A 25155-nucleotide genomic window follows, 5' to 3' on the forward strand; every position below is an offset into this window, starting at 1 on the left:
CTCCATCACACTAAAAAATCTTAATCTCTTTAGAAAATTGTTTTTCCACCATTTTCTGAAATTTTACAAAGACCCCAAAAAATTCAGATTTCTTTTTCAGTGGATTAATCCATGTATATCTCGTGTGATCATCAACAAAAATGACATAATATTTCATATGTTGGGAAGATTCGACAGGAGCGGGTCCCCATAAATCACAATTGATTTTCAATTAAGGTTCTTTCTCAATTTTATTTCTCAAACCAAATACAATTTTAATACATATTACAAAGAACAATTTATTATTCACATAGAATACACGTTTTATTGATGAATAATATATTTATTACATATTTTAATACACTTATAATACAATATGTCAATTTCTTACTAAACAAGCATAATATATTTTAAAAAACAATTATAATACATATATATTGCATACATAATTCACTTTTAATACATATTGTAGATTTGACATAGTATTGCTAAAAATGGTAATAAATAAAAGGTATAGCTAACATCAATAATTATTTGTTAAAAGATACTCGTCCAAGTAATTTTTCCTAAAATATGGTATTTTTGCAAATTAGCCCAAATTCAAAACTAAGCCCATCAAATTGGACATTGAAAGGGAAGGTTCATAGCCCAAAAGAACAAAATTAAGTGAAAAGAGCTTTCTAACGAATTTGGCAACTGCGCGGTTGTGTGCTTAGAGGGAAGACAGTAACCATGAGTAGAGAAGAAAATGAAGAAGATGATATAGTGTGCTTAGACGAATCTTTCTTCATCAATGACGAGTAGGGCATCTCTCTCTCTTTTTTTATATGTACATGTACATACAATTTTGTGCTTTGTTGTATACTGAAATGAGTTTAGTTCACTCTCTGCAGCTACCAGATTACAGATTTTACATTTGGGTCTCATGTTCTTCAGCTTTACTGCCTCCAATCTTCTTCAAGTAAGTCTTTTTTTTTTTTTTAATTTTTACTTTGTGTAGCTTGTGAAAACACTAACTAGTGCTGTTTGGGGGTGGGATCTTGGGATTGTCTCACAATCTTGTAAACTGATGATATAAGAATCAATCTTAGCACGGGGGGAATGGAAATTTTTTTTTCTTTTTTTTTCTTCTTTGTTTTATGAGGACAAAGAGGGTGCTTTAATGCAATTTTTACCGAAATATGTGAGTATAATTATATAATAGATTGAATAAAAGAAACAAGTCATGTATCTCCTTATGGGTTTTGTAGAAAATTAAGAAATGTGTGACATTTTTAGAGGTAGTGGTAAGGACTGCGTACACTCTACCCTCCAAACCATTGGGTATGTTGTTGTTGTATTCTTTATCGTCATCTTTATTTGTTGTATTTCTAGTATAGGTGTTTCCTTTGCTTTTGACATTTTGGAACTTCAATCTTTGTAGACCTTGGATTTCATGTTTCTAGAAATTTCACCAAAGGGTAATTGGGTATTTGTCAAAGAAATATGTAGGAAGCTTTGTATGTAGAGGTTGCTTGTATCTACATATTTGAAGGTTGTAGGTAATAGGGAGGGGATGCTTTCATTGCATTTCTTGATCTTGAGCACTTGCTGGCTTGGAGGACCTTTCTGGTTCTTAGAGTTGGGGCAATAATGTCCTTAAGCACGGAGGCATGCTATTGATGCTTGAGTTCACCGAGCTCTCTATACTACTTTATAGGCAGAAATTGTCTGAGCTTGGTCTATTGAACTTAGCATATTATTTAAGGTTCTACTTTAATGACAAAGACTGGTGAACAAGATTTCCGACAATATCAGTTCTTCCAATTCAGGGATGTCTAGTCAGAAGGCCTTTACTTTTAGCATCTCAATCCTACAGAACTGAGTATGCTTAGAGATTATTCTACACCTTAGGTGATGCTCGATTTGGTCAGTTTCTTGTGCTTATGTTTTTGTTGGACTTAATGTCATGAAAACGTTGATCATTGTCCCTACAGAGCTCACAGATTATCCTTTAAAAAGATTGATGTTCTTAGGGATGGTGGGGTGCTCTCTGTTCCTCTTCTGTATTATTGTTGAGGACTTGTTTCAACCTAATTAACCCCCCTTCTTTTGTTTCTTTGCCACATCAATTTGAAATATCTCACAGTTGTGGTTAGTTGAGTTCTGATAACGTAGTTCAGTTATTTAACTGTCTCTAGCAAGCCTATAATATTGAATCACATGATTTCTGAGCAAAGAAAAAAAGGGGAAGTAGAGACATACCTGTACTCACGTTCAAATAAAAAGAGATTTCTTTAAAGAATATGATATATCTAGTAAAGTATCATCATTGGTTCATTTCTCATTTGTTGGGCAACAAAAAACCATCCTCATTCTTCTCTCTACACAGACTACCAAACACTCTCCAACAAATTAAACTATATGAGATCTTAAAATGGAGAGAACTGGAGCAAATTTAATGTTTTCTAGGTTAGGAAGGCTTATGTGGCACAAAGGGGGAAGGGAGGGGGAGTTATTGAGAATGCTAATTCTATTGTGACATACATAATTATCAGGTTGATCTATTACACATGCTTATATAAATATTTTATGTTTTCCGTCATAGGTAGGGGTTGCTTCCTCATTAGGGTCCTCTACTTATCAAAACCAGTGTTATAAGGACTAGCACTACCATAGTTAACAAGATGGGTTAATTAAGGTTAGGAATCCTTGGAACTATATGACACTATGAGAAACAGCTGTTTATTTGTTGCCATATCCTTTTCTTTCTTTGCAAGCAAAGTTAGTTGGATTTGTTGTACTTTAGTCAAGGAAGTAGTAGCTTCATGGATAGCTCTGTTTCTGTTATGCTTGTTTGTCTGAAAACTCATGTTCCTTTTCCTCTGTCGAAAACTTCCTCAAATACCTGACCTGACCTATTGGATTTTCACCTTGAGCATAGCTGATATGTGGTTGCGTCTAGGCAATATATCATTCTGAGAATGGGCTGCATTGCTGCTGGCCCTCCAAATAATATGTGTTTCTCAGCTGTCGCTCTTCATTTCGGTAGCTTTCCGGATCTCTTGGCTTCAACTTGATGGATTTTGGATTGATAAGGAATTGAGCATTGAAAAATCAAGGATGGATGGGCTATCTTACCTCAACTAAGAGAAAACCTAAGCCTTTGTTAGAAAATGAAAACTACATTGAGAAGCTAACTTAATTTGGTGCAAGGATTGGTTGCCTCAGTGTATCCATGTGAAATAGATAAGACATGTGTACTGGTATTTCATGTGGATATCTCAAAATGCACTAAAAATCTGCTAAAAAGTGAACGTGCTGAGCCAAATCTATATTTCACCCAATACTTAATCCTGAGTATAACTTTCTCAAAAGGAAACACTTCTCTTAATGAGGTGAGGGTGGGGTGGGGGGGATATTCTCAAAAGATTAAGAGTCACAGATATAATATAATCCAGTCTGAATAAACCAATGATGATGTGTAGTTGATGAATGCGTGCAAATAGTTTGTTAGCTCTCTCCCATTCCATTTGTAGAATTTTACCTAGCACTGCAAAACCAAATTTTACCAAAAGCTTTTCTTAGTTTGATTTGTTTACTTTAAATTCCTCAAATAATTTTTGATGTCCCCATGCTTGCATTAATATTACCTAATTAATAACTGTAGGCTGACTATCTGTGGAACAGCTGATTTTGATTTGACAGGACAGTTGGTGTGGCCTGGGGCAGTGCTGATGAATGATTATCTTACACAGAATGCTAACATGCTTCAAGGATGTTCTGTCATTGAACTAGGCTCTGGTGTTGGTTAGTATCATTCCTGAAATCACAATCAATTTTTATATATTTATGTGTCGTCTTCTGTTTGGTCATCATTATTAAAACAAAGTCCCAAATCTGAGAGTTCAATTCACAATGAAGAAAGAGATGGTTGTTGTCCTCATGCATCCCTTCACACAAAACACATCTGTTGCGAAGTTGTATATTTCTTTGAAGGTTACTTTGCGTAAGACAAGCCCCTTTATACACCAACCAAGAGAAACATTTCACCTTGAGTGATGGTTCTTTTCTCAACTGTTGTGAACTTATTTGGCTGAGATGGGAACTCGAGGAAATCACATGAAAGTCATGTCCAAATTAATGAGATACGAGTAGAAGAAAAAGACATGGCTTAGAGTCTTAGATAGTACTAGAAGCATAACATGTCCACCTATTATTTCCTTTGAAGTTTAAGATAGCAAAATGATATAAGAAAGGGAATTGTTCACATATAAGATCATATTGGGTGCTTGCTTAAGATCTTGATTAACATACTTGGTCGATGACAAATATGCAACCTCAAAAAGATCATTCCATTCTGATGAGAAAGATAAGGAACATACACGGAAGACGAAATGTTCACATATAAGAAAATTCAGCCACATTTTTGAAGTTATAAAGTGGGTAACTGATCTGGCTCCATTATAGCTTTTGTCCCTTTAGTCTGATGTGAAATGTGATGGACCTCTTCCTCTTCTTTACTCAAAGCCTGAAGCTTTACTTGAACTGGCTTCTACTTTAAAGACTGTCTGGGGCCTAATTGTCTTAAGGTGTTCATTGAGTTCAACATTACCACAAATTTTTGCAAATGTTTTGATATTTTCAGTCGGTATTACTATATAAGTTGATTCAGAATAAACCTTTATATGTGGATTAGACTATTGGGAGGGAGAACTTCTTCAATAAACCAAGGACAAGATTGAAGTGTGAAAATGAGCTAAGTAAGAGAGACTATTTAACTTAAAGGCCTCTTTTGACGGGAGACATGAATAAAGTTCCTAAACTATTACAATTGTAACTTCTAATAACACCATATAGTTCCTCTCCCAAGGCAACCATGTGTGTACTTCTTTTTATTTTACTTTCCATATCATTTCTCTTTCTCTATTTTATTTAAGATAAAATTAGTTGATTGCATCCTATTTACAGGTATAACTGGAGTACTCTGCAGTAGATTCTGTCGTGGAGTAGTGATGACAGATCATAATGATGAAGTTCTCAAGGCAAGGTTGAGCAATTGAATTTTGCTGGAGGAATGTGTTGCAAGTTCACCTTCTAATATATTTCTCTCATTCCAGATTCTGAAGAAAAACATAAAGCTGCAGGAATCTTCAGATGATTCTATGTGTTGTACAGGTGTGTGAACAATTGAGGAATCAAATGCCATTTTCGATAAGGTCATGTCTCATTAACTTATCTTTGATGCAGAATTAAAAGCTGAGAAACTGGAATGGGGTAGCTCTGATCAGCTGAATTGCATATTACAGGAGCACCCAGAAGGATTTGATTTAGTTCTTGGAGCTGACATTTATATCCTAGTTGATTTTTCTCCTACTGCATTAATTGGTTCTCTATTTGTTATGTGTTGACTTAATTTGAAGCTAACAACATCATGCCAAATTGCCAATTGCCAGCCTATGATGAACTAACCCATTCCTCTTTCAGTCTTTGAGGTTGGAAATTGTCTTTCAGATTGGATGCCATGTATCTGGAAATGTTTTGCAGTAATGAACTAGCTCCTTTCATTTCAGTAATATTAAAAAATTCCAATTCATCAGGCCTATAAGATATGAATATCATTCTCTCCTTGGATGTCTTTTAAAGTCAGATAAGTATTCTGGTTCTCTGTCCTTGTCTTGGCACCTGAAGACACCTGTTGTCAAATCAACTGATCTACATTTGAAACCTAGTAGCAACTAGATTGTCTTAACTGACAAATGATTGAATTATAGACTTAGTTTTTGTTACTTTATCATCATTTGGATGATATCATAGTCTAGAAAGAATAGTGTATCCCTTGACAAGCTTTAAGTTTTCAGCAGGCAAATGTTCCTTTGCTTTTTGATACTGTTGAGCGGCTACTTAGAGATCGTGACCAGAAGAAATGCAAATTTATTTTGGCCTATGTTTCACGAGCAAAAGTGTAAGTTGCCTTCACTGACTTGGTTATTTTGATCATGATTATGTGTTGGCTGCAAGATTTTGAAGGACTTTGTTGAATGTGTGGATAACTCCCAAATGTGGAAATGATATTCGAGAAATTATTGCTGCAAGTTTCACTCATAGACTTCTCATTGTCTAGAAAATGTATACTAGTATATGTCCCATCTTATTCAACAAAATTTCAACTAGCATCTGAAAAAAAGGAATGAGTATCTTTTTTCTATTAGTAATAATCCACTCTTAGCTTTTGATGATCAGGTATCAAAAGATAATTCATATGAAATGGTATAGCTTTGTTAGGAAGTGTTGATCGCTAGTCTTGTACAGGTTGTTAACCAATGTGTTGGAAGAGGAACTAGTTCTATGAAGCAAATCATCCCGGCTTAATTAGATAGATTCTCTCATTCTCAATAAAAATGCATATTAAGTAGCCAGCAAACAATCTTCTATCCCATTGATATCGAAACAAATAATTGTAATTAAAAGAATTGTAGATGGAGGAGATACTGAAATTTGTTGTGCTTGAACAGGAGACAGAGAGAATTTGTTTTGCTTGATTCATAGGATTCTGTAATCAATAGCTTTGCTGCATTATTTTACTTAGCTACCTATCTTGCATGAGTTTCTAGACCAAATCTTGAACTACTCTAAGGTTGGGAAGGTCATTTAGATATGTTTCCTGCTATTTCAACTAATGCTATGCAATGGTGCATGTGTATCGTTTAGGTGTCCATGCTTGACAGCAGAAGTGTTAATCTTGAGAACTGTTGACATGTTTCTTGCAACTGTAGTCATTTTCATTTCATTCTTGATGCATTTTTGTTCTGTGTGCCTAAACGGTCATTCCTTATGCAGCATGGATGCTATGGTCATCAATGAAGCAATTCGGCATGGTCTGCAGATAAATGAAGTTTCTGGGACTCGACGTATTATCAAGAATCTTGAAGGAGTTATATTTGAGATTACAACTAATCACTAGAGTTGGCAATTGAGAATGGAGTTTCTTCAGCTCCATTTGATTGGAAAACTATACAGTTTAAGGAGCACAGAGAAAATATTACTCTGTGAGCAACGCAAAAAGCTCTAATTGCCATCAAAACTTGGTTTTCTGTATACTTTTGACATTCTAGACAAACAAAAAATATGCATCAAGTCCTCAAAGAATCTTGTAATGTATCATTTTTATCTTTATAGCTCTTCTTTTGTCTATCAGAAAAACCTCCCTACCCCACAAAGGTTAGGGTAACGTTTGCGTATATGTTACTCTCTTCAGACCCCACTTGTTGGATTGCATCAAGTATGATGTTGTTGTGAATTATATCTCTTCTTTTGATTTGTTTTTAAACTCTATTTGGAGTATTTTAGACAGTTTTGTTCATATTTCCATTTTCATGTTTAGCAGTAAAAAATTGTGCTCCCTAATTATCTAAACACAGTTGAAGTAAACAGAGTCTTTATCTATTTAAAACTCCTTGAAGACTTGCGTGATGCTGATTTCAGGGGTTACACATTCTTATCATATGATCAATTGGAATAAGTAAAATACAAAAATGCACAGTAAAAAGCTTAAAATCAAAATAGACAGGTTCTTGATGAATGCAAAATCTTGATCTATCTCTTGAATTGATTGATCATGTCATAGTTTATAGTATACAACAAGCTCTACAATTCAAGACCAGACATAATTTACAAAAGAAAGGGTGTTAGTTTTGACATTCAGGATCTAGTTTGAGATTTATCCTGCATCTTTGCTCGGGCGAAAAATACTCCAGCCAACAGCCCTGCAAAATGCAACACACTTTTTTTCTCAACTCCCAAGTCTGGATAAATGAGGGGGGGATTACAGCTTAAATGAAGTGATATGGACAGTGAGTATTCATATAGCCAACTCCAACTTACTTGGGATTGAAGCGTAATCTTTGATTAAGAAAGGTACTAAGGTAAAGAGAAGAGTAAACCCTCACCAAATAATATACTGGCAGAGTTCTCCAGACTTGTTGAAACATGGAAAAGGAAAATACCAGCAACAGAGAGAGGTATCTTATTTAGTGATCCAACAAGACTGCAGAAACCAAAAGTTAAAGAAAAATCGAAGAGGGAAATGTTTACATCAGAGTACTCAAAGAAAAATGAAATAATGAACTCACATGAAAAAAACCATACCTATAAGTAGTTGCACTTGTTTGATGAAGAAACCACATGGATGTGAAGCTAATTGCTAAGCCCAATAACCCACTAAAGGTTGTCACCAACCAGAATGTTGGCAATTGTAACAGTGGTCTGCAGATAAAGATACATGTAGCATAATCTTCAATGTGCAATGAAACAGTATTCACTTGTGATAAAATAGCAACCAATTGCACAACAATCTTCAAAGAGAGAAGCACAAAGGAATTAGTAATTGCACAACTAACACTGCATACATATGGGTAGATAGATGGCTTATGCCCAACTGGGTAATTTTTGGGGAACAGCTCAGCAGGTAAAGAGCAGCAGAGAAATTTGCTATTAGGTGGGAAAAAAGGGCAGCACGTTGTACAAAGCATCCCACATATATGCAGGGTCCGGTGACTTTAAGGGATGCAATGTAGACAGAGTACCCTAATGTAAGAATTAGTGACTACTTCCATGACTTGAACCCATAACCTATAGGTCATATGGAGACAACTTTACCGTTGCTCCAAGGCCTCCTTTCAGAATCTACTATTAAGTCAGTTATATTTTATAACATTTTGAGTCTGTGGGGCTATTGTTGTCACTATATAGAACTGAAGATTAAAAATGACTCCTACAGACTTGACAAAATATGAAAATTTCCCTCCTTTCTCTTCTTCCTATTCAAATTTGACATAGTTAGCAATTGTTATCAATTATATCTGTACTGGTATAGTTATGCTTTTTCAACTTCTACAACAACCATTATAGAATTACATTTATAAAGTTGGATTAAGAACATTCAGGCCAACATTGGCTTTCAACTAGAAATCAATCCACCAACATTTACCTATTACAGGTTTTAACAATAGGCATGAGGCATGCAATGTGTATGGTCAGAGAAAGGCAACCACTTACGGACGAGATAAATAAAAAATTGAGGAAAACAATTGCTACTTTAAGAAACCAAAACTCACGTTCTAGAAAGGTAGTCCACCTCGTTGAATAATAATATAAGCAAAATGCCCAAAGGCAGTGAAAGCGTGTTATTTAACAGGACCATGGAGAATTCATCAAGGTTCCCAGATTTAGTCACTTGTTTGGCAGTGTCCATGACCCTGCGAAGAGTCAACTGCACCAGAAGATCAAAACAATAAAAATTAAAAAATTAAACATTAGAATGGGAACCAGGTCATCATATTGAAGAAGATGTACCCAAAAAGAAGAAAATTTCAAGTGACTAATTAGAACATCAAATTAAATGTAACCTCAACAAAAAAAAAACAGGATAAGAAGCTCAATACGGAAGAACTGCTGCTTATTCCCATTATTAATGACAAAAGGAATTGGAGGTGTTATAAAGAAATCAAGCCAAGTCAAGTTCTCGACATTTTGAGCTCGACCGGAACATTAAATAGCCGAGTTCTATCTCACTGGAATAAGGGACAAGTACACAATCTAACTAGGCTTGAATTCAGCAAAGCTCAAGTTCGAGTCACAATTGAGCTTAAGTTATATATTTATTAGAGAAATTGACATTTTCAAATAAATGCATTTTAAGAATTTAGCTGCGAACATTCAATATAATTTACCTAGACTGTAACACTAAATCTATTATATGAATAACTAGTAATCTTTATACATGAATAACAAGAAAATTGTATTTTGAATAGTCAAAATATATTACCACAAACCTATTTTATGTAATTACATATATTTAAAAGAGATAAGTTAATAATGCATTTGACCATAAAGAAACTGAGCTCAAGCTTTGGCTCTTGAGTGTACAAGTTTAAATGGGCTTCATCTCAATGGGTGTATCACATGAACGACTTCCGCAACCCGCTCCTTCCTTGAATAGAATAATAATCAGTTCTCAATTCTGATATTATAGAAGATAACAATTAAGGAGCTTTGAAGTTGATTCTCAATGACAGGGGAACAGAACTATACTAAACTATCCTTACTAAAATCTTTCAGCAGATGTCTTGAGACTTCAGAATTGTCCAAATAAGGAACTTAGGTTTGCAACTTGAGCAGTTTGTCGCAAACTGTCAAGGTTAGATCTTCCCGTACAAGATTATGAATTAATCATTCAGACCATATGCAATAAACGCTAGCTTGTATCATGTTAACTGTAAAAGCACCAGTCTCGGATCCTCACTCTTTTTTTTTCAACAAGTTTCTTTTTTTCTTCTTAAAAGGCTGGACCTGCTCATTCTAGTTAGCAAAGTTTAACTGTTTTCACCAGTAGGATATGTGTAAACCAAAATTGACATTACAAGATCAAGACTGTATCATCAATTTAGTTTCATATTGAGAATACATAAAGAGTATATGATGGTTTTTTTTTGTTTTTTTTTGATATGGTAACATTGAGGTTTTATGGTAATTTGGTTAACTGTATAACACATTTTCAGCATTTAAAGTTTACAAGCCGATATGTTCCTGTCAGATCTCTTCAGCATCACATTGGTGGATAGGACCACACATATAAATTTGAGATATATCAGTGAAATCTAAACTATGTAGTTCTACTTCATTAGAAGCTGAATTTGTTACAAACAACACTCAGGACAGTGATCTATCAAATCAATAATGTCTTCAACATGCCCTCTCATGTCTCACCTATGAGCTGAATTCTTTTAAGCTATTAACACGAGAAAAATCTCTAATTTTATATTTCCAATAGCCGCTTAACTGGGCTTTCTCGGTGAACTCAAAAAAAAAAAGAAATAGGCGGTGTTGTCAAAGGCGCGCTTAAGCCCTAAAGCAAGCCTCGTGCAGAGAACGTATTATAAAATATAGATGGTATACTAAAATTAAATACTCCCTCCGTCCCAAGTTATGTGAGTTAGTTTGACTTGAAACAGAGTTTAAGAAAGAAAAAACGACGTTTGAAATTTGTGGTCTAAAATAAGTCATAGATGTTTGTGTGGCTATAAATCATTTCGTTAAGGATAAAATGGATATTTTAAAGTTAGATTGTTACTAAATATATAAGCATGTCATTCTTTTTGGGACTAACTAAAAAGAAAACTAAAAAGAAAAGAAAGTCATATAAATTGGGACAAAGGGAGTAGCAAGAAGAAAGAGAGAGAGCAGTAGTAACCTTCTTCCAAAATTCTTTTTTATATTTCTATATACAACGTAAGTTATTTATAAGTCTCAAGTAACTTGGAAAGCCAAATTAACTAGTGCAAATGGACATGGACATCCACCAACTACTAGTGCATATGGACATGGACTCCCCCTTGGATGTCCATTAATAGATAGTGTGTCTAGTTGAATTCTTACTAGAAAAAATCTCGCGGGAAAAAGTCCTAGTGAAGAAAAGAAATTCAGGTATCTAGTAATACGCATTGAGAGCTACCTCATTAAAAACCTTACTAGGTAGCTCTCAATTCGTATTACTAGATACCTGAATTTCTTTTATGGGTCTAAAATAAGGTCATTGATAGGGGTCTCTTTTATTTAAAAGAGTCCAAATCACGATGAATAGGTTAAGTAGATATAGGATATATTTTTGACCCACATAAACACTGCTCTCAGACATGTTATTTATTTATATGTGAAGGTACAACTATATCATGGCATTGAACAAAACAAACTACAGTTGCTACTTCAAATCATGCAGAGATAATAGTATTCATAAAGCAGTTGAAAATACGTTTGGTTGAGATCAATAATCCAACACATCTGAGGAACATATGGTCTTCCTTTGGAAAGAGATACTCCAACAATATTATATGAAAACAATGTTGCATATATAGCTTAACTAAGAGGAAAATACATCAAAGGAGACTGAACAAAACATATTTCACCAATTTTTTTTTTCTACTCATGATCTTCAAAAGAAGGGTGATATAGATGTTCAACAAGTTCGTTCAAGTAATAATTTAGCAGATATGTTCACTAAGACATTGCCGCTTTCAACCTTTGAGAAGTTCAGATACAAGATTGAAATGCGTCTCGTCTTCGAGATATTAAGTGATGCTTTCATTAGGGGAAGTAAATACGTGTTGCACTCTTTTTTCCTTAACCAATGTTTTGTCTCACCGGATGTTCCTGGTAAGATTTTTAATGAGGCAACTCTCAATGCATATTACTAGATACCTGTATCTTTTTCTTCACTAGGACTTTTTCCCACAATTTTTCCTAGTAAAATTGGCTTTCCAAGTTACTTGAGACTTATAAATAACTTACATTGTATATGCACAATACACAAGAATATTGGAAGAAAGTTACTACTACTCTATCTCTTTCTTCTTGCTATTTAATTTTAGTATACAGTCTATGTTTCATAACATATATGTATTTATTTTTCCCTTTGTGCCTTTTCTAATTAAAACCCATGCTTTATTTGTGCTTAAAACCCCAACAGACCTTAGAATTCTTTTGCATTACTTGCTTCATTTTTTTGTTTCCCATCCAGTGTCTAATGCCTACATTGGAGCTGCGACTAAATCCGATCGCGCACTGCAGGGTCCATTAGGGGTGATGCTCCCAACAAGATTTTCTTCATACCCAGGGCTCTAATCTGAGATCTCTGATTAAGGATGGAGCACTTACATCACTGCACCACAACCCATGTTGGTGAGCTTTTTGCTTCTGATAATACTGGAATTAGGTTAGAGCATTTTGACTCAATGAAATAGTTGGAAAACAAGATCTAATTCTTGATGATCTAGGTCATGTTATGGTGGACACACAAAAACTGTATTATATGTACTCTGCAATGGTTATGTCCAATTCTATTAGAATATTTTGGCGCCTTTATTACTGCCGGTAAAGGTCATCATCTTTGACAAATGTTTAGGTAATTTATTCATTTTTATCCTTTGTTTTGAGTAGTATCCAAGCAGCAGGTCTATTGGAAACAACGTTCATACCTTCCAACATAAGGGTAAGGTTTGCACACACATTATCCTTCCTAAACCCCAGTTGTGGGACTACACTGGATATGTTATTGTATGATTAAGCTATATCTTCTATCGTAAGTTCATATGTCTGACAACTATAACGAAAATCATGAATTTTACAAAGATAATATTCCCAGAAGAAACAAATGCCAGATAAAATAGCACCCAGAAAAGGAAACACAACGAGAGAAAGATGTACTTACAGAATATGATGCTGTCAAGAAACAATTAATGATCTGCCATGTATAACCAATGGCATGAAAAGAAAGATCAGTAATTCCTCCGGTAACTGCTGAAATAATCTGCAAAACACAACTTAAGTGTAACTAACTGCTGAAATAATCCGCAAACACAACTTAAGTGTAACATCTCTACAACTGTCATCTCATAAATGAACAATATTTCAAATTTAGTTCTAGTATATGCAACTTTAGTCAAATGATGTAAGACTTGATGAATTTAGGGTTCATGACCAACTTCCAAATACTTTTGTATTATATGACAAAACTACTCATATCACTAGTTACCAGAAAGTACCACTGTTATAAGAAGTAAATCTCGAAAACGAAGATGATACTATTCCTTATCATATGTTGCATTTTCTCTCACTACAGCTTATACCACTTGGTCGCCTCATGAAATTCATCATGCCTTTGACTGAGGACTAGGTTACTAGCGAATACTCTGAGTAGTGTCTACTGAAAAATCAGTAGCGCTATAAACTCTTATTGTGACAAGAAAGGTAAAAAAGAATGCTAATGTAAGTTCTGGAATACAAAGCAACGAAACATATCATTAACAAATTACTTTATATGAGCACAGGGATGAGAGAGGCTAGAATCACTGCAATAATATCAAAAGCAATATAGAGTAGCATTTGCTTGACCTGTAACACTTCGTATTTACATACTTCACTTGAACTTTATGCGGTGCTTAACACACGAACAAGTAATGTATATGATGCAGATTTGGAAAAAAATAAATTAGTAGACAGTTCCGATCCTGTTGTACTAGTTATTTTTAGATTGTTGTGTTAATGACACAGAGAAGAAAAACAAAAACGAAATAACAGCAGAGTATTATGTCAAGTGAAAAGAAGATAATGTAAAGCCTAGAGTAATAACTGTCATTTACCAACTACAGACAAGTTGATGCATGCTATCTTGCTCTCTCTCACACCCAAAAAACATACCAGGATAGTAGCTGTGGTGCTATGAAGGGCAAGTGGAAAGAGCAGAGCTACTACTATTTATTTCTAATTGCTGAACAAGTTGAATGTATAGATATTACTAAGAGAAAACAGTGAAGAAAAATTCTTTTTAAGCTACTATCATACCATCAGAAAAAGTGCAGTCCAAACTTTGTTATCGTGCGTTTTGTCGAATAAATACATCTCACCAACAGCAGTTATCACATTAGTGACATTCTTTAGGACAGTGACCATAGCAACGTTGATGTACTTAAGACTGTAGGATATAACACAATTATAAGTAATTCAGCCAAGTCATAGAATCACAGCTTTAAATATTAAACACTAAAACAGCTTCTATGCTAAAAAATTCATTAATCTGCAGAATCGTATGGATATAAAATGCCAGAGTACTGAAATTGGCAATGAAAATGGTAAAGCAGAAAGAACACAAATAGCTGTACTTGAAACTAAAATACCTTTTTTTTATATATAATTTTCATTATTTTGTACCCTTTTCTACTTTTGACATGTAGTGTAATCAAATTCTAAGGTTCATGAATCATTACCTACATCATAAGCATCTTTTGTTTCATCTAAAGTAAACTCAGCAGGGTAGAGCCAAAGAGTTGCTCCCTATTGATGTGTGGAAGGCCAAGACCAAAGAAAAAGGAGACATTTTATTGTAAATGTTATTGACTACAAGTCGAGTTCCAAGAATCATGTGATGATGAGCCTATCAACTTTTCATTTCATCAATCCAGGCGTATTCCTCTAAGTGGCTCCAAAAATAGTCTCTTCTATTGTTAGATGTCTTGGAAAAAAGGGAACACTATACTGAGTTAGTTCACTAGTTTGACAAGGATGACTTCTTTTACTGAAAGAATTTTTTAAAAAAATATTCCCAAAAAGGTGAACCTAACAGCATTTACTGAAAGAAATCTATATTCAGAATTTCTTACTCAGCAAAAGACAAGGTCAACAAGTAAGAATGAGACAAAGATTAACCCTAAAGATATATGCCTCTAATTCTAGAGCTTGTTCCAGAGAATTCACATTTCCATTTTGTTTCTATTTCATCAAATTAGACAAAAATTTCCTTCTATTTTGGATCAAGAACCGTCCCGCAAATAAAGAAACCATTTGAACACCTAGCGTGGCCTTAAAATTTGAAGTAGTAAAACTAACACTTGCATGAAGGTTTGAACCAGAAATCTGTTACTCCCAATAAATATAATCTTGCATAAAGGCCCAGCTGAACTCGATCACACCGAAAAACTGATCTCAGAGAACTGTGCATCCAACAATAATAGGTGCAATGCATGACTTCTGCAACCAGCAGTAAATAAAACAATAGGCACATTCAAATAATGAAATTCATGGTACGACAAACATGAAGAGGGAGTATCTTTTACCTGAACATACTTGTTATAAGCATCCCAACAAATATAACATTAACAGGCAACCAAACTCTGACTAGCCTCCAAGTGAGTGGTTCCGTAGTAATTATCCCAAAAACTCTCAAGGAAGAAACCACCACCACTGAGACAAAATTCTGAATAAAGGGTCAACAATTATTTGTCATTACCCTACCTCTATACCTTGATAAGCTCAAAAGTATAACAAAGACTGGGAAGTACCTGATAGACCATCAATGATATCCCCGCATTAAAGCCATAGCTGGAAAGTACATACTTGTTCACTAATATCATGCTACAGGAAGAAATACAATAAGCAACTCCAGATAGCAAGGCCTTGTTGTGTACTGTAACAACTTTATTGCTGCGTACTGACTTCTCTATGTCTCTCTCCAACATCCCATTTTCCAAATTTTCATCGTTTCTATTTGCAGCCTTCATGGAAAAAGATCTGAAGGCAATCATAAACAAATAACATCAACACAGTAACTTTTAAATTTTCTTCTCATTGGCATGCCCATTATTTTTAGATGATCTGCTAGAGACATGTTAAGTCAAAAACTAGTGACATGACCATGAAAACAAACAACAGACGGATAAAACCAATGGCAACTGCCTAATAGAGTCCCTAGTACTGCAAAAAGGAAACTCAAGTTAAGGAGAAAACCTAGTCATCATTAAGCTGTAATTCAGAGACACAACATATACTTAATCACATAGAATGGACCACTTAGAATCTGCAGATCCGATGAGAGCTAAAACAGCATGAAAATGTTTTTTTCCCTACTATCCTCTTTCCACCAAAAGAAAAAAGAGAGCAAAGAAAGATACTACAACTCTTATTTCCACTTCAATCCCTGCAAAATATTATACTATTTCTCTTGGCATTCAGTTACTGACCAAAATGGCTTTTAAAGCAACAATGCAGGTACACATATATTCAAAATTTCAGTTAGAACCACAAAAGAACATACTGCAATGTACATTCTGTAGAAACACAGAATAAAACATTTTTTTTTTAATGTGTGACCATCTCATCTAAAAGCCTAAGCTGTTAGAGAGAACACACATTTAATTACTTAATTATGATTCAAAATGCCTCTCATCTGCGGACCCTTTTCATGGTCCCAGTTCGTTGAAATTGTTTATGATAATAATGGGTGATGGGGATACTCAAATCCAGGATCTCTTGTCTACTCTGATACCATATTGTAGTGTGTGACCATCTCATCTTAAAGCATAAGTTGTTAGAGAGAACACACGTTTGATTACTTAATTATGCTTCCACACATTTGAAATTCCAAACATTGATTGAAGAAAAACAGACTAAGAGAACAGAATGCAAACATTAAGACATGCAGTTCCTTAGGCAATTTATACACATGAAGTTACTAGGAAACATATTAGTGAAAGCTCCAATTCTACATCCAGCATTTCAAGAACATAATGCAAAATGAAGACTTGTATCCAAAGTAGAAAACAATGTTTGCAGCCACCACTGCAAGGAAGAAGGAAAAGATACACCAGCTTTGAAAGGTGAGGCACGAGGTAGAAGGACTATAGTTCCCATAATTTGAAGCCCATGTATATCGACATATAAAAAATATAAATCTTCATGTAGTAGGTATGTTGTAAAATCAGTTGAAACTCTAAGAGACCTAGAGAAAGTAGCAGCTATCTTATCTGTTAAATTACTACCAAGTTGAAATGAAATTTATTAGCACTAAACAGTATTAACAGCTCCACCAACAAGAAATTAACTTATCACCAAGGATCATTAACAAGCTCCACCAACAAGAAATAATCCCCTTTAGGTTTTAAGGATGAGGATGAAAGACAATCGAAATGTAGACAAAGGAAGATTATCAGTTGAGTGCACCTGCTCACTACTTCTCCTCTGAAAGATTTGGAGACCTGATCCAGCAAAATTGGTTGATGAGCTAAGAAGTTCCTCTCCCCGCCGTGGCTACTATTTTTAGTGTCCTCTATAAGAACCCTTTCCAAAACTGGATCAGGAGCATCCAGAGAGGCAGCCACAGGTAAACTTCTTCAATTAAAAAGAAAATGACTAAAGCTATAAGCTTCAATAAAGTGGCAGAGAGAGCTGCAACTTAGACATCATCCATAAGAATTCATCATACACGAAGCATAAAATATTGGATACCGCAGATCTAGAGCATAAATATCATAATGCAACTTAAAATCAAATTCTGTGAGATTTAACATGAAGGAACTAAGATTAACTTCCTTTGCTACTGAGAATTATTGAACAGAACCCAGAGTGCACTATTCCAGCCAATAACATTCTTAAACATTAGCCAAAACAATTAAAGAAGGTCCATGCTAAACTTCGAATCAGGAAATGGTTGCTTAGCCCCAATCTATGTACAATATCAGTCTATTAACCTCATAAAGATTAACACTATCTACCATTTATTAGCACGAAAGCGATGCAGCAAAGATATACTCAAACTCTAACAACCAACTTACTCAAACCAAGTTAAAGGAAAATGAAGCCAAAAAAATTTCTGTTGCCTTATTTCCTGCTTCACAAATTAGACTCAAACTAAAAAACTTACTAAAGAATTTCTTTGACATTCAAACAAGCAAAATGGTACTACCCTTGTTTCCCCTCAGCTGAATATGATGCAATACAAACAGTGATATAACAGACAGAAAATCACACAGTCGCAGTTAATTTTCCTTCTCAAAATCTGTTCTTTTTTTCTTGCAACTTATATTATGCATAATGCATCAATCATCTCAAATATACAGCTAGACCAAGAAAGAAACAACAGGGTTAAGTTGAATCATTAGTGGGGAAACAAAGATACACTCTTTCTTGCATAGTTTGTCACACCCAATGATAGAAAGAACAAGAACACGGGTCTTCTCATTTATCAATCAAGAATCAAGAAAAAGTCAAGAAAGTAAGAATCTTTAAGGAATAACAGAAAAATAAAATTGACCCATTATGAAATTATATACATACATGATATATCTGAAGACACAAAGACAGAGGAATCACTCAGTTACCTTGGATTCATCCAAACAAAGGTTTGTCAACTCCTCAATTTGTATGAAAATAAAACAACTAAACACATATGATTTAAAATATTAATAAATTTTTTACAACATATATTTCTTTATTTGGAAAAGAAGAGAGCTCTTAAATATATATATATATTGTTTGTTTAAATCTCCAAATGGGCACCAAAAGAGAGGAAATATCTCTGTTGTTGACTAAGAAGAAGTGTCATCTTAAACGATGTCGTTTGTTATGTCACATTTAGGTATTATACCAATGAAAAGTGGAGTATGGCAAAAGGCATGTTTGAGAAAGAGGCAAAAGAGCCAAGTTTGAAAGTCAACATTTCAAAACCCCCAATATGATTGTCCCATATAAGTTGTTTACGTTGTCTTAAAATACTTGTTAGTTTATAAAATTAAGATAGAATTAATTAAATTTTTTATCATTTTACCTCTATATTTAATTCATTTTGAAAGTGTCGACAAATTTGTTAAGTTTTTAAAAAATATAATAATTAAATCAGTAAAACTATCCTTCTTATTTATGACAACTAATATGGGACGAAGTGAGAATTTGTTCTGAGACTTTTGATACGAATGAAAATGTTTTTCGCAAAAAAATAAGTGATTTTTTTTTTTTTTTTAATATTTCGTAAGTAAATAGAGAATATCTGGTCAAAAATATTGTTTATGATCTACGCAAGCACTATAAGTGGTGAGGGTAGAAGCTGAAAGTGCAAGATGGGTCGTGGTGAATTGACCCTTTTTAATTTTCTTAGTCAACTAATTGTTTTAGCAGTCAACTGGTAAACACAAAAACAATAAACAATTAAGTTAATAAGTAAAGTGCAGAAATGAAATTTAATACCAAATGTTTTTATATTGGCTGAGATCCAAAATGGATCTTAGTCTAGTCCCTTGAGGTTGCAAGAGTGTTCTCTTATAATTCTTGAGTGATTTGTAGTTGTACATTGCGTTGATGATTAGATCATAAATCTACACTCAATTCTTTCTCTTTTTTTTTTTTAATCTTTTCATACAGAGGCTCACCATATTAATTTTTTTTTTATTGCTTACAGAATAATTCACTCAGAAATACAATGCTTGCTAAAAGTAGAATAGAGATTATAAGGAATTTGAATTTTTGTGACTTTGAAATTCTCCTTGATTTGCTGAGTTCAAGAATAGCTCCTCTTTTTGAGATCTTCTCTGTTAAGACTAAAATATTAGTTATTTTGATATCTTTCTTATTTGAACTTTATCCCCCCTTGACATCAGCAAAAAGGAAAAAAACATATACAAAGCAGAGCAAAAACACATACATACATGAGATAGTAACCAATCAAGTTACACAATAGGAAAAAATAAGTAATCAAATATACTAAGTAATTCATATGAGATAGATTATAGTAGCAAAAATAAGGTAAAAATCCCGTGAGTTTATGCCCAATTACATATTAGCAAATCATAGCAAAAATATTTTTTGAAAATGACAGTCATAGGAAAGAAAATCAATGTTGATTACGAAGAAAATAGGCTAGGATATTGTTGACAATGATAGATTTCAAGGTAGCAAATTGAGTAGAGATTGTGGTAGCAATCCCTTAGTGCTGATTTGGATTCGATTTGTAACTTTGATTGATTTCTTGAGGAATTTTTTTGCAAGATCAACACATGTCTTCTTTATCGCGTCCTTTATTTTTTCTAGATGGAAATGAGTGGCGACAAAAAGGTCTTAGAGAGATTCAAATTTTCCATTAATCTATGAGAGCTTTGCAAGAATATCTTTTAACAACTTGAAGTCAGACGAGGAATAAGACTTGAATTTGGAAGATGACAGAGAACTAGGTCCTACATTATCAAATTTGATAGCCCAAAAATCATCGAAATGAATGTACCCCATATTGACAAATGCTCTAGAGTCATAACATTATTTGATAAGAAGTAGAGGAAAATCATCGAGACAAATGTTATTTGCATCTAAAATGAAGTGATCAATATTGCATAGGGAAAACTAGAGAAGTCTGAGGCAGAGTCTAGCATATAGCTTAAGATGAAAGAGTTAACATGATTTTGTGCTTGAATAGGAGAAAAACGGAGAAGGAAGTATCACGAAAAGTAAGAGTAGAGTGTGACCTAGCACGAGGGAGGAGAGTCCAAATCAGTAAAATTTCAAAAATAGTATAAAAAATGTCACAGTCGAGAAATATTCATTTGCTCAGAACTAGGTTTCTAATTCTCCTGACTTAAGAGACTTTAGATTAGTATAAAATAGCTTCACAAGAAGTTCATAAGTAACTTTGTGATATATGAGAAGATATTAGCCCAATTCTGAAAATTGAAGAGTTCTTTGATAGGAAAGTTAAGAGAAAACAAGTCAACAGACCTACCATGCACAATGATTTTGGACTTGAGAGAATTAAATAATGTTTCATTGAAACAAGTCTAGAATTTAACTTTGACATCCAAGAACTGTTGAGGTCAAAATTAAACTTTTCCATCGAGTCTTTAGAGGTAATGTCATCGCTAAATCATGAGAGGATGTGAGAAGTAAACAAAGTCAAAAAATTTTACCAGAAAAATCAGAGTTCATTGAAATAGGATAAAATGCAATGTATTTTCCTTTGTTTTTAGAACTCTTTCGAGTGGGTTGAGGATACGATTTCTACGATTTATCCATGGAGTACAAGAAAGAAGAAACAAATGAAAAGGTGTATAGTAAGAAGAGGGATGAAGAGAAAAAGTAAAGAAGAAGGAAAATATAGAAGAGACAAAGATGATTGATGTGAAAAATATAATTCAGAAAAAAAACAAAGAGACTTAAAATAATTATTCTGGGAAGACGCAATCAAGGTGGTGAAAAACAAGAGTTTTTAGAGAAGAGGAAGATTCATGCTCCGAGACTACCGCCTAGACGTGACACTATGCTTAGAGCCACAAATGACCCCAAACTAACCTTATGGTATGGCTCAATAGAAACTGGAATGTAAACACGGAAGATAAATCTAAAATATATGAATAAACCCATATGACTGAGATAGACTAATATCCGAAAGAAATAACATAAGGTGAATCTATACCTAATTGTCTTAAAGCCTTTACTAATATGAGTTGCTAAGATAAATCCCTCCCTAGCTAACTCCAATTGTCTGAAACTAAAAGTAAATAACTGAAAGGAACATATGGGGTTGTCCTCGGAGAGATGAAGACTTACCAAACTCTATTGCTAGCTTATCAGAGATAGTACTAACCACAAGTTGAATACTAAATGTCAGAACCTATATTATCAAATAATATAGGCAGAAAGTATGTGGTCAGTACTTTGAATGTACTGAGTATGAGGAATATGCATAGGAAACATAATATCTGAACATACTGAATTTGTAAAATTCGTTGATGCAATGACAAAGTAAAATAACATGAAGTTGAAGTATACTGATCTGAAATACACAAGTACAAGCTCACGCAATAACTGAAAGGCTGATTGTGGAATATACTAAAATTTACATAAACCATGTGAGCTACTACGTGGAGTTCAATGTACTGCCCCCACACCGAAAAGAAGGTGTCCAATACTTGCAATCATAAGGGACTTGAAATCTGAGCTAATGTGGATCCACTAAACTACTGTCTATCGGAGAGAAAATCCTATGGTGAAATATACTTCTAGGACTTAGAGATAACTACTAAAGATCCACAGATGCTGACCGAAAATCTTCATCTCTAAGGTCGCTCTATGCTAAGTATACTCCCAACGGAAACATGCATAGTCTGGAAACAGTAATAATCTAATAATATTGAATCATACTAATAACTGATACACATTAAGTAGTTCATGAGACATGATAACTAAAATCATACTAAGATGTACTTTATTTGAAAGCATCTTAAATCATGATAATAGAAAATAATCTGAAAGATAGTTTATTTGAAAACATCTAAATCTTGAAAATCTGAAACATGCGTATGAAATGACATAATTCCGAGTCATGAAAATACTTTCATGCTATAGGTTCATGAAGTTATCATTGAAAATATGAAATTATAATTGTAATCATGCAATTAAGGATTGATGATGAGTCCATAAATTGGATTCATTTAGGGCTATATTTTGATAGAATTAGTGTCCTCAAATGCATATTTTGTCTCAATATTTGATGAAAACCCTTAAGTTTCAGGTATTTGGAGTTTGAGGCAAAGCATAGACACTACTTGGCAAGAAGGAACAAGGCGGCTGAAAAGAACGAAGAAATGAAGGTCTGAAGATCGCCGAGCCCAATTGGCAAGTCGCCGATCGGCCTGGAGATCGCCTTTTGTTCCAGTGTGCTGAGCCCTGAAGGGAAAGATCAAGTTGGCGATGAAATGGAGCAGTTGGCGTGTCGCCGAGTAGTTCCGCGAAGCAGTACCATATCGTCCAACGACTCAAAGCGCGAAGAGGCTGAAGGCTAAAGCAAGAAGGCGATGAAATCAACCAAATGGTGAATCGCCGAGTGTATCGGCGATCCCAACTAACTGCGCCGAGTGATCCGCTGCAGCACAAATTTTCAAACACTATTAATACTTTTTTAAATTATTAGCTTAGTATCAAGTCATAGATAATTTTTATTCAAACTTAGAATATTTTCATTTTCAAATTTTAGAGGGTTTTGGAGACTTTGTTCTAAAACCTTGAAGATTCAAAGGGTTTCAACTCCAAGAAATTGGAAGTGGGTCTCGAAGATTCTTCACTCTTGACGTGTTTTAAGTCTTAATTCTTCATACCCAGTTGATGGAAACTGATATTGGTATTGATTTTTACCTCTTTTACATGTCTAGATAAAACCCCAATTCTTGGGGTGTGATTTTGTGAATATGGGTTAAATTATCTGTTGGGTGTTGCTTATTGATGGTTTATTTGTTGTTAAATGTGATTTCGTTTAGTAGTTGTGTATGAACTTAATGGGATTGTAGTTGCAAATACGATTTCATCTTAGTGTTTTCGGCTTGCTCGAGAGAGAGGTCATAAAACTAAGACTACTAAATTGATAGCCGGTGGTATTGGGTCGACATGGGTTCAGCTCGAGAGAGTGAATCCTAGTCCTTTTCCCACACATTCAGCTCGAGAGAGTGAATGGGCTAAGGCGGAGGCTGTGCTTAATGCGACAACTCGGTGTTCGAGAGAAACCGAGTTGATTCGAGGTAAGTTGCTCGAGAGAATTTATCCCTATTATAGTCTAGCCTAGTCACAAATACTCAACAATTTACGATCAAAAGCATGTACCCGATAGTTTAGTTTATTCCGTATTCCTATCACATCGCAAGAATCCCGTCTCCCTATCTCATTTCCTTATATTTTTGTCGTTTTTGCTATTAGCTTTAACACAAACCCCCATTGATAATTGACGCTTGCGTCACCCCTTAAGATTTAATATATTTATATTCGTTAAAGTTTATAGCTATGACTAATTAGAACTAGATTTTATTTTTCTATTAATTCTCAAAACCACTCCCTGTGGGAACGATCCCGACCCATGGTTGGGTTATATCACTACACACGATCGTATGACACTTGAACCGATATAGTATCAGTTGATTACGTCCAAGCATCAATTGATCATGAAGAAAACTTTATTTGTAATGAAAAACCATAAAGATCATAGAAACCATAGGTTTTGAGAAGTCACAAATTAACTAACAATTCTCGGGGTACCACACCTGGTACAAGATATCATTCAGTTGGCTTTTTACCACGCCGGTATACTAAAAAATTATGTGTGAGTTTTATGAGAGAACCATGTATCTATTATTGTAATCATATGGGAAATGTTTATTGTATTTTGTTAAGTCAAGTTTTGTGACTGGAAGTTTATATCTAATGTGACTTGTTGATATATTTGTTGGCTAGTATTACTGTAATTCGGTTCCATGTTTATATTCATATTTTTGAGTTGGTTGATGATTCTACCAATACACTGTGGTTGTGTATTGATATTGCACTTGCTCTTTTTTTTATTTTAGTACTAGGCATATTCAACGTGGTTACTATGATACCTCAATTGTGAGACCGATGTTATCTGAATCATAGGGTGAGTTATTCTTCTGGACTGCCATGTATTCTTCTATATCCCTTGGTCCATCTTTTTGAACTTAGACATTTTTAGATTATTACTGTTAGTTTTGGGGTTGCATCCTAATTTTGACTATTTTAGAGTTTTGATACTTCGACTTTCAGTTTCTAGGGAATTGTTTTAGCATAGTTGTTTATGACAATGAATTTCTTTTATGAGAGCTTAATCTTTATTGTTTTAAATTGTTATCCTAGTTGTTTGTTTGATTTCAGATTAGTTGGAAAGTTGGTTTTTCCATTGGAGGGTTAGTGTGGGTGTCACTCATAACAGTCTGGGTCGTGACATAAGGTCTAATTCCATCAGACCCGCTATAGCAGCCGTGCAGGCATCTATAGCGGCGCCTTCATAGTAAGGTATATCCTGTTATGACGAGCTAATGTCACCTCAAATCA

At 34.3% G+C, this 25155-nt stretch overlaps 2 protein-coding genes across 9 annotated transcripts; one reads left to right on the forward strand and one right to left on the reverse strand.

The window, feature by feature from the left end:
- The first annotated feature begins 670 nt into the window (after positions 1-670).
- Positions 671-7134, forward strand: LOC125818072 (uncharacterized). The gene is made up of 8 exons (XM_049497593.1): positions 671-779; positions 873-940; positions 3649-3768; positions 4930-5003; positions 5079-5136; positions 5209-5318; positions 5820-5923; positions 6799-7134. Exons 1-8 carry the CDS (start codon positions 712-714, stop codon positions 6920-6922), a joined length of 726 nt encoding a protein of 241 aa, XP_049353550.1. The 5' UTR covers positions 671-711; the 3' UTR covers positions 6923-7134.
- A 409-nt stretch (positions 7135-7543) lies between these two features.
- Positions 7544-18778, reverse strand: LOC125818069 (GDP-mannose transporter GONST1-like). 8 transcript variants are annotated; one of them, XM_049497584.1, is made up of 11 exons: positions 18663-18688; positions 17506-17673; positions 15983-16077; positions 15849-15871; positions 15624-15763; positions 14356-14485; positions 13223-13321; positions 9075-9229; positions 8107-8223; positions 7908-8005; positions 7544-7724 (listed from the first exon to the last, which is right to left on the reverse strand). In XM_049497584.1, exons 1-11 carry the CDS (start codon positions 18671-18673, stop codon positions 7660-7662), a joined length of 1101 nt encoding a protein of 366 aa, XP_049353541.1. In that variant the 5' UTR covers positions 18674-18688; the 3' UTR covers positions 7544-7659. The 8 variants fall into 8 exon arrangements, with proteins under 8 accessions (XP_049353541.1, XP_049353539.1, XP_049353540.1 ...); XM_049497582.1 differs by having other exon boundaries at positions 15849-16077; positions 18663-18778; XM_049497583.1 differs by having other exon boundaries at positions 15849-16077; positions 17506-17670; positions 18663-18748.
- Between the last annotated feature and the right edge of the window lie 6377 nt (positions 18779-25155).

The sequence above is a fragment of the Solanum verrucosum genome, unplaced genomic scaffold, assembly GCF_900185275.1.
Source record: "Solanum verrucosum unplaced genomic scaffold, falcon-dt-bn FXZP01000253.1, whole genome shotgun sequence".
Classification (NCBI taxonomy): Eukaryota; Viridiplantae; Streptophyta; class Magnoliopsida; order Solanales; family Solanaceae; genus Solanum; species Solanum verrucosum.

Coding starts and splice junctions, on each gene's coding strand:
- LOC125818072 (XM_049497593.1), top strand. CDS start 712: ATGAGTAGAGAAGAAAATGAAGAAGATGATATAGTGTGCTTAGACGAA. Junction 3,769..4,929: donor TGAACTAGGCTCTGGTGTTG/GTTAGTATCATT, acceptor TCCTATTTACAG/GTATAACTGGAGTACTCTGC. Junction 5,924..6,798: donor TATGTTTCACGAGCAAAAGT/GTAAGTTGCCTT, acceptor TTCCTTATGCAG/CATGGATGCTATGGTCATCA.
- LOC125818069 (XM_049497582.1), bottom strand. Junction 8,224..9,074: donor GTGGACTACCTTTCTAGAAC/GTGAGTTTTGGT, acceptor CTTTATCTGCAG/ACCACTGTTACAATTGCCAA. Junction 8,006..8,106: donor ACAAGTGCAACTACTTATAG/GTATGGTTTTTT, acceptor TGGTTTCTGCAG/TCTTGTTGGATCACTAAATA.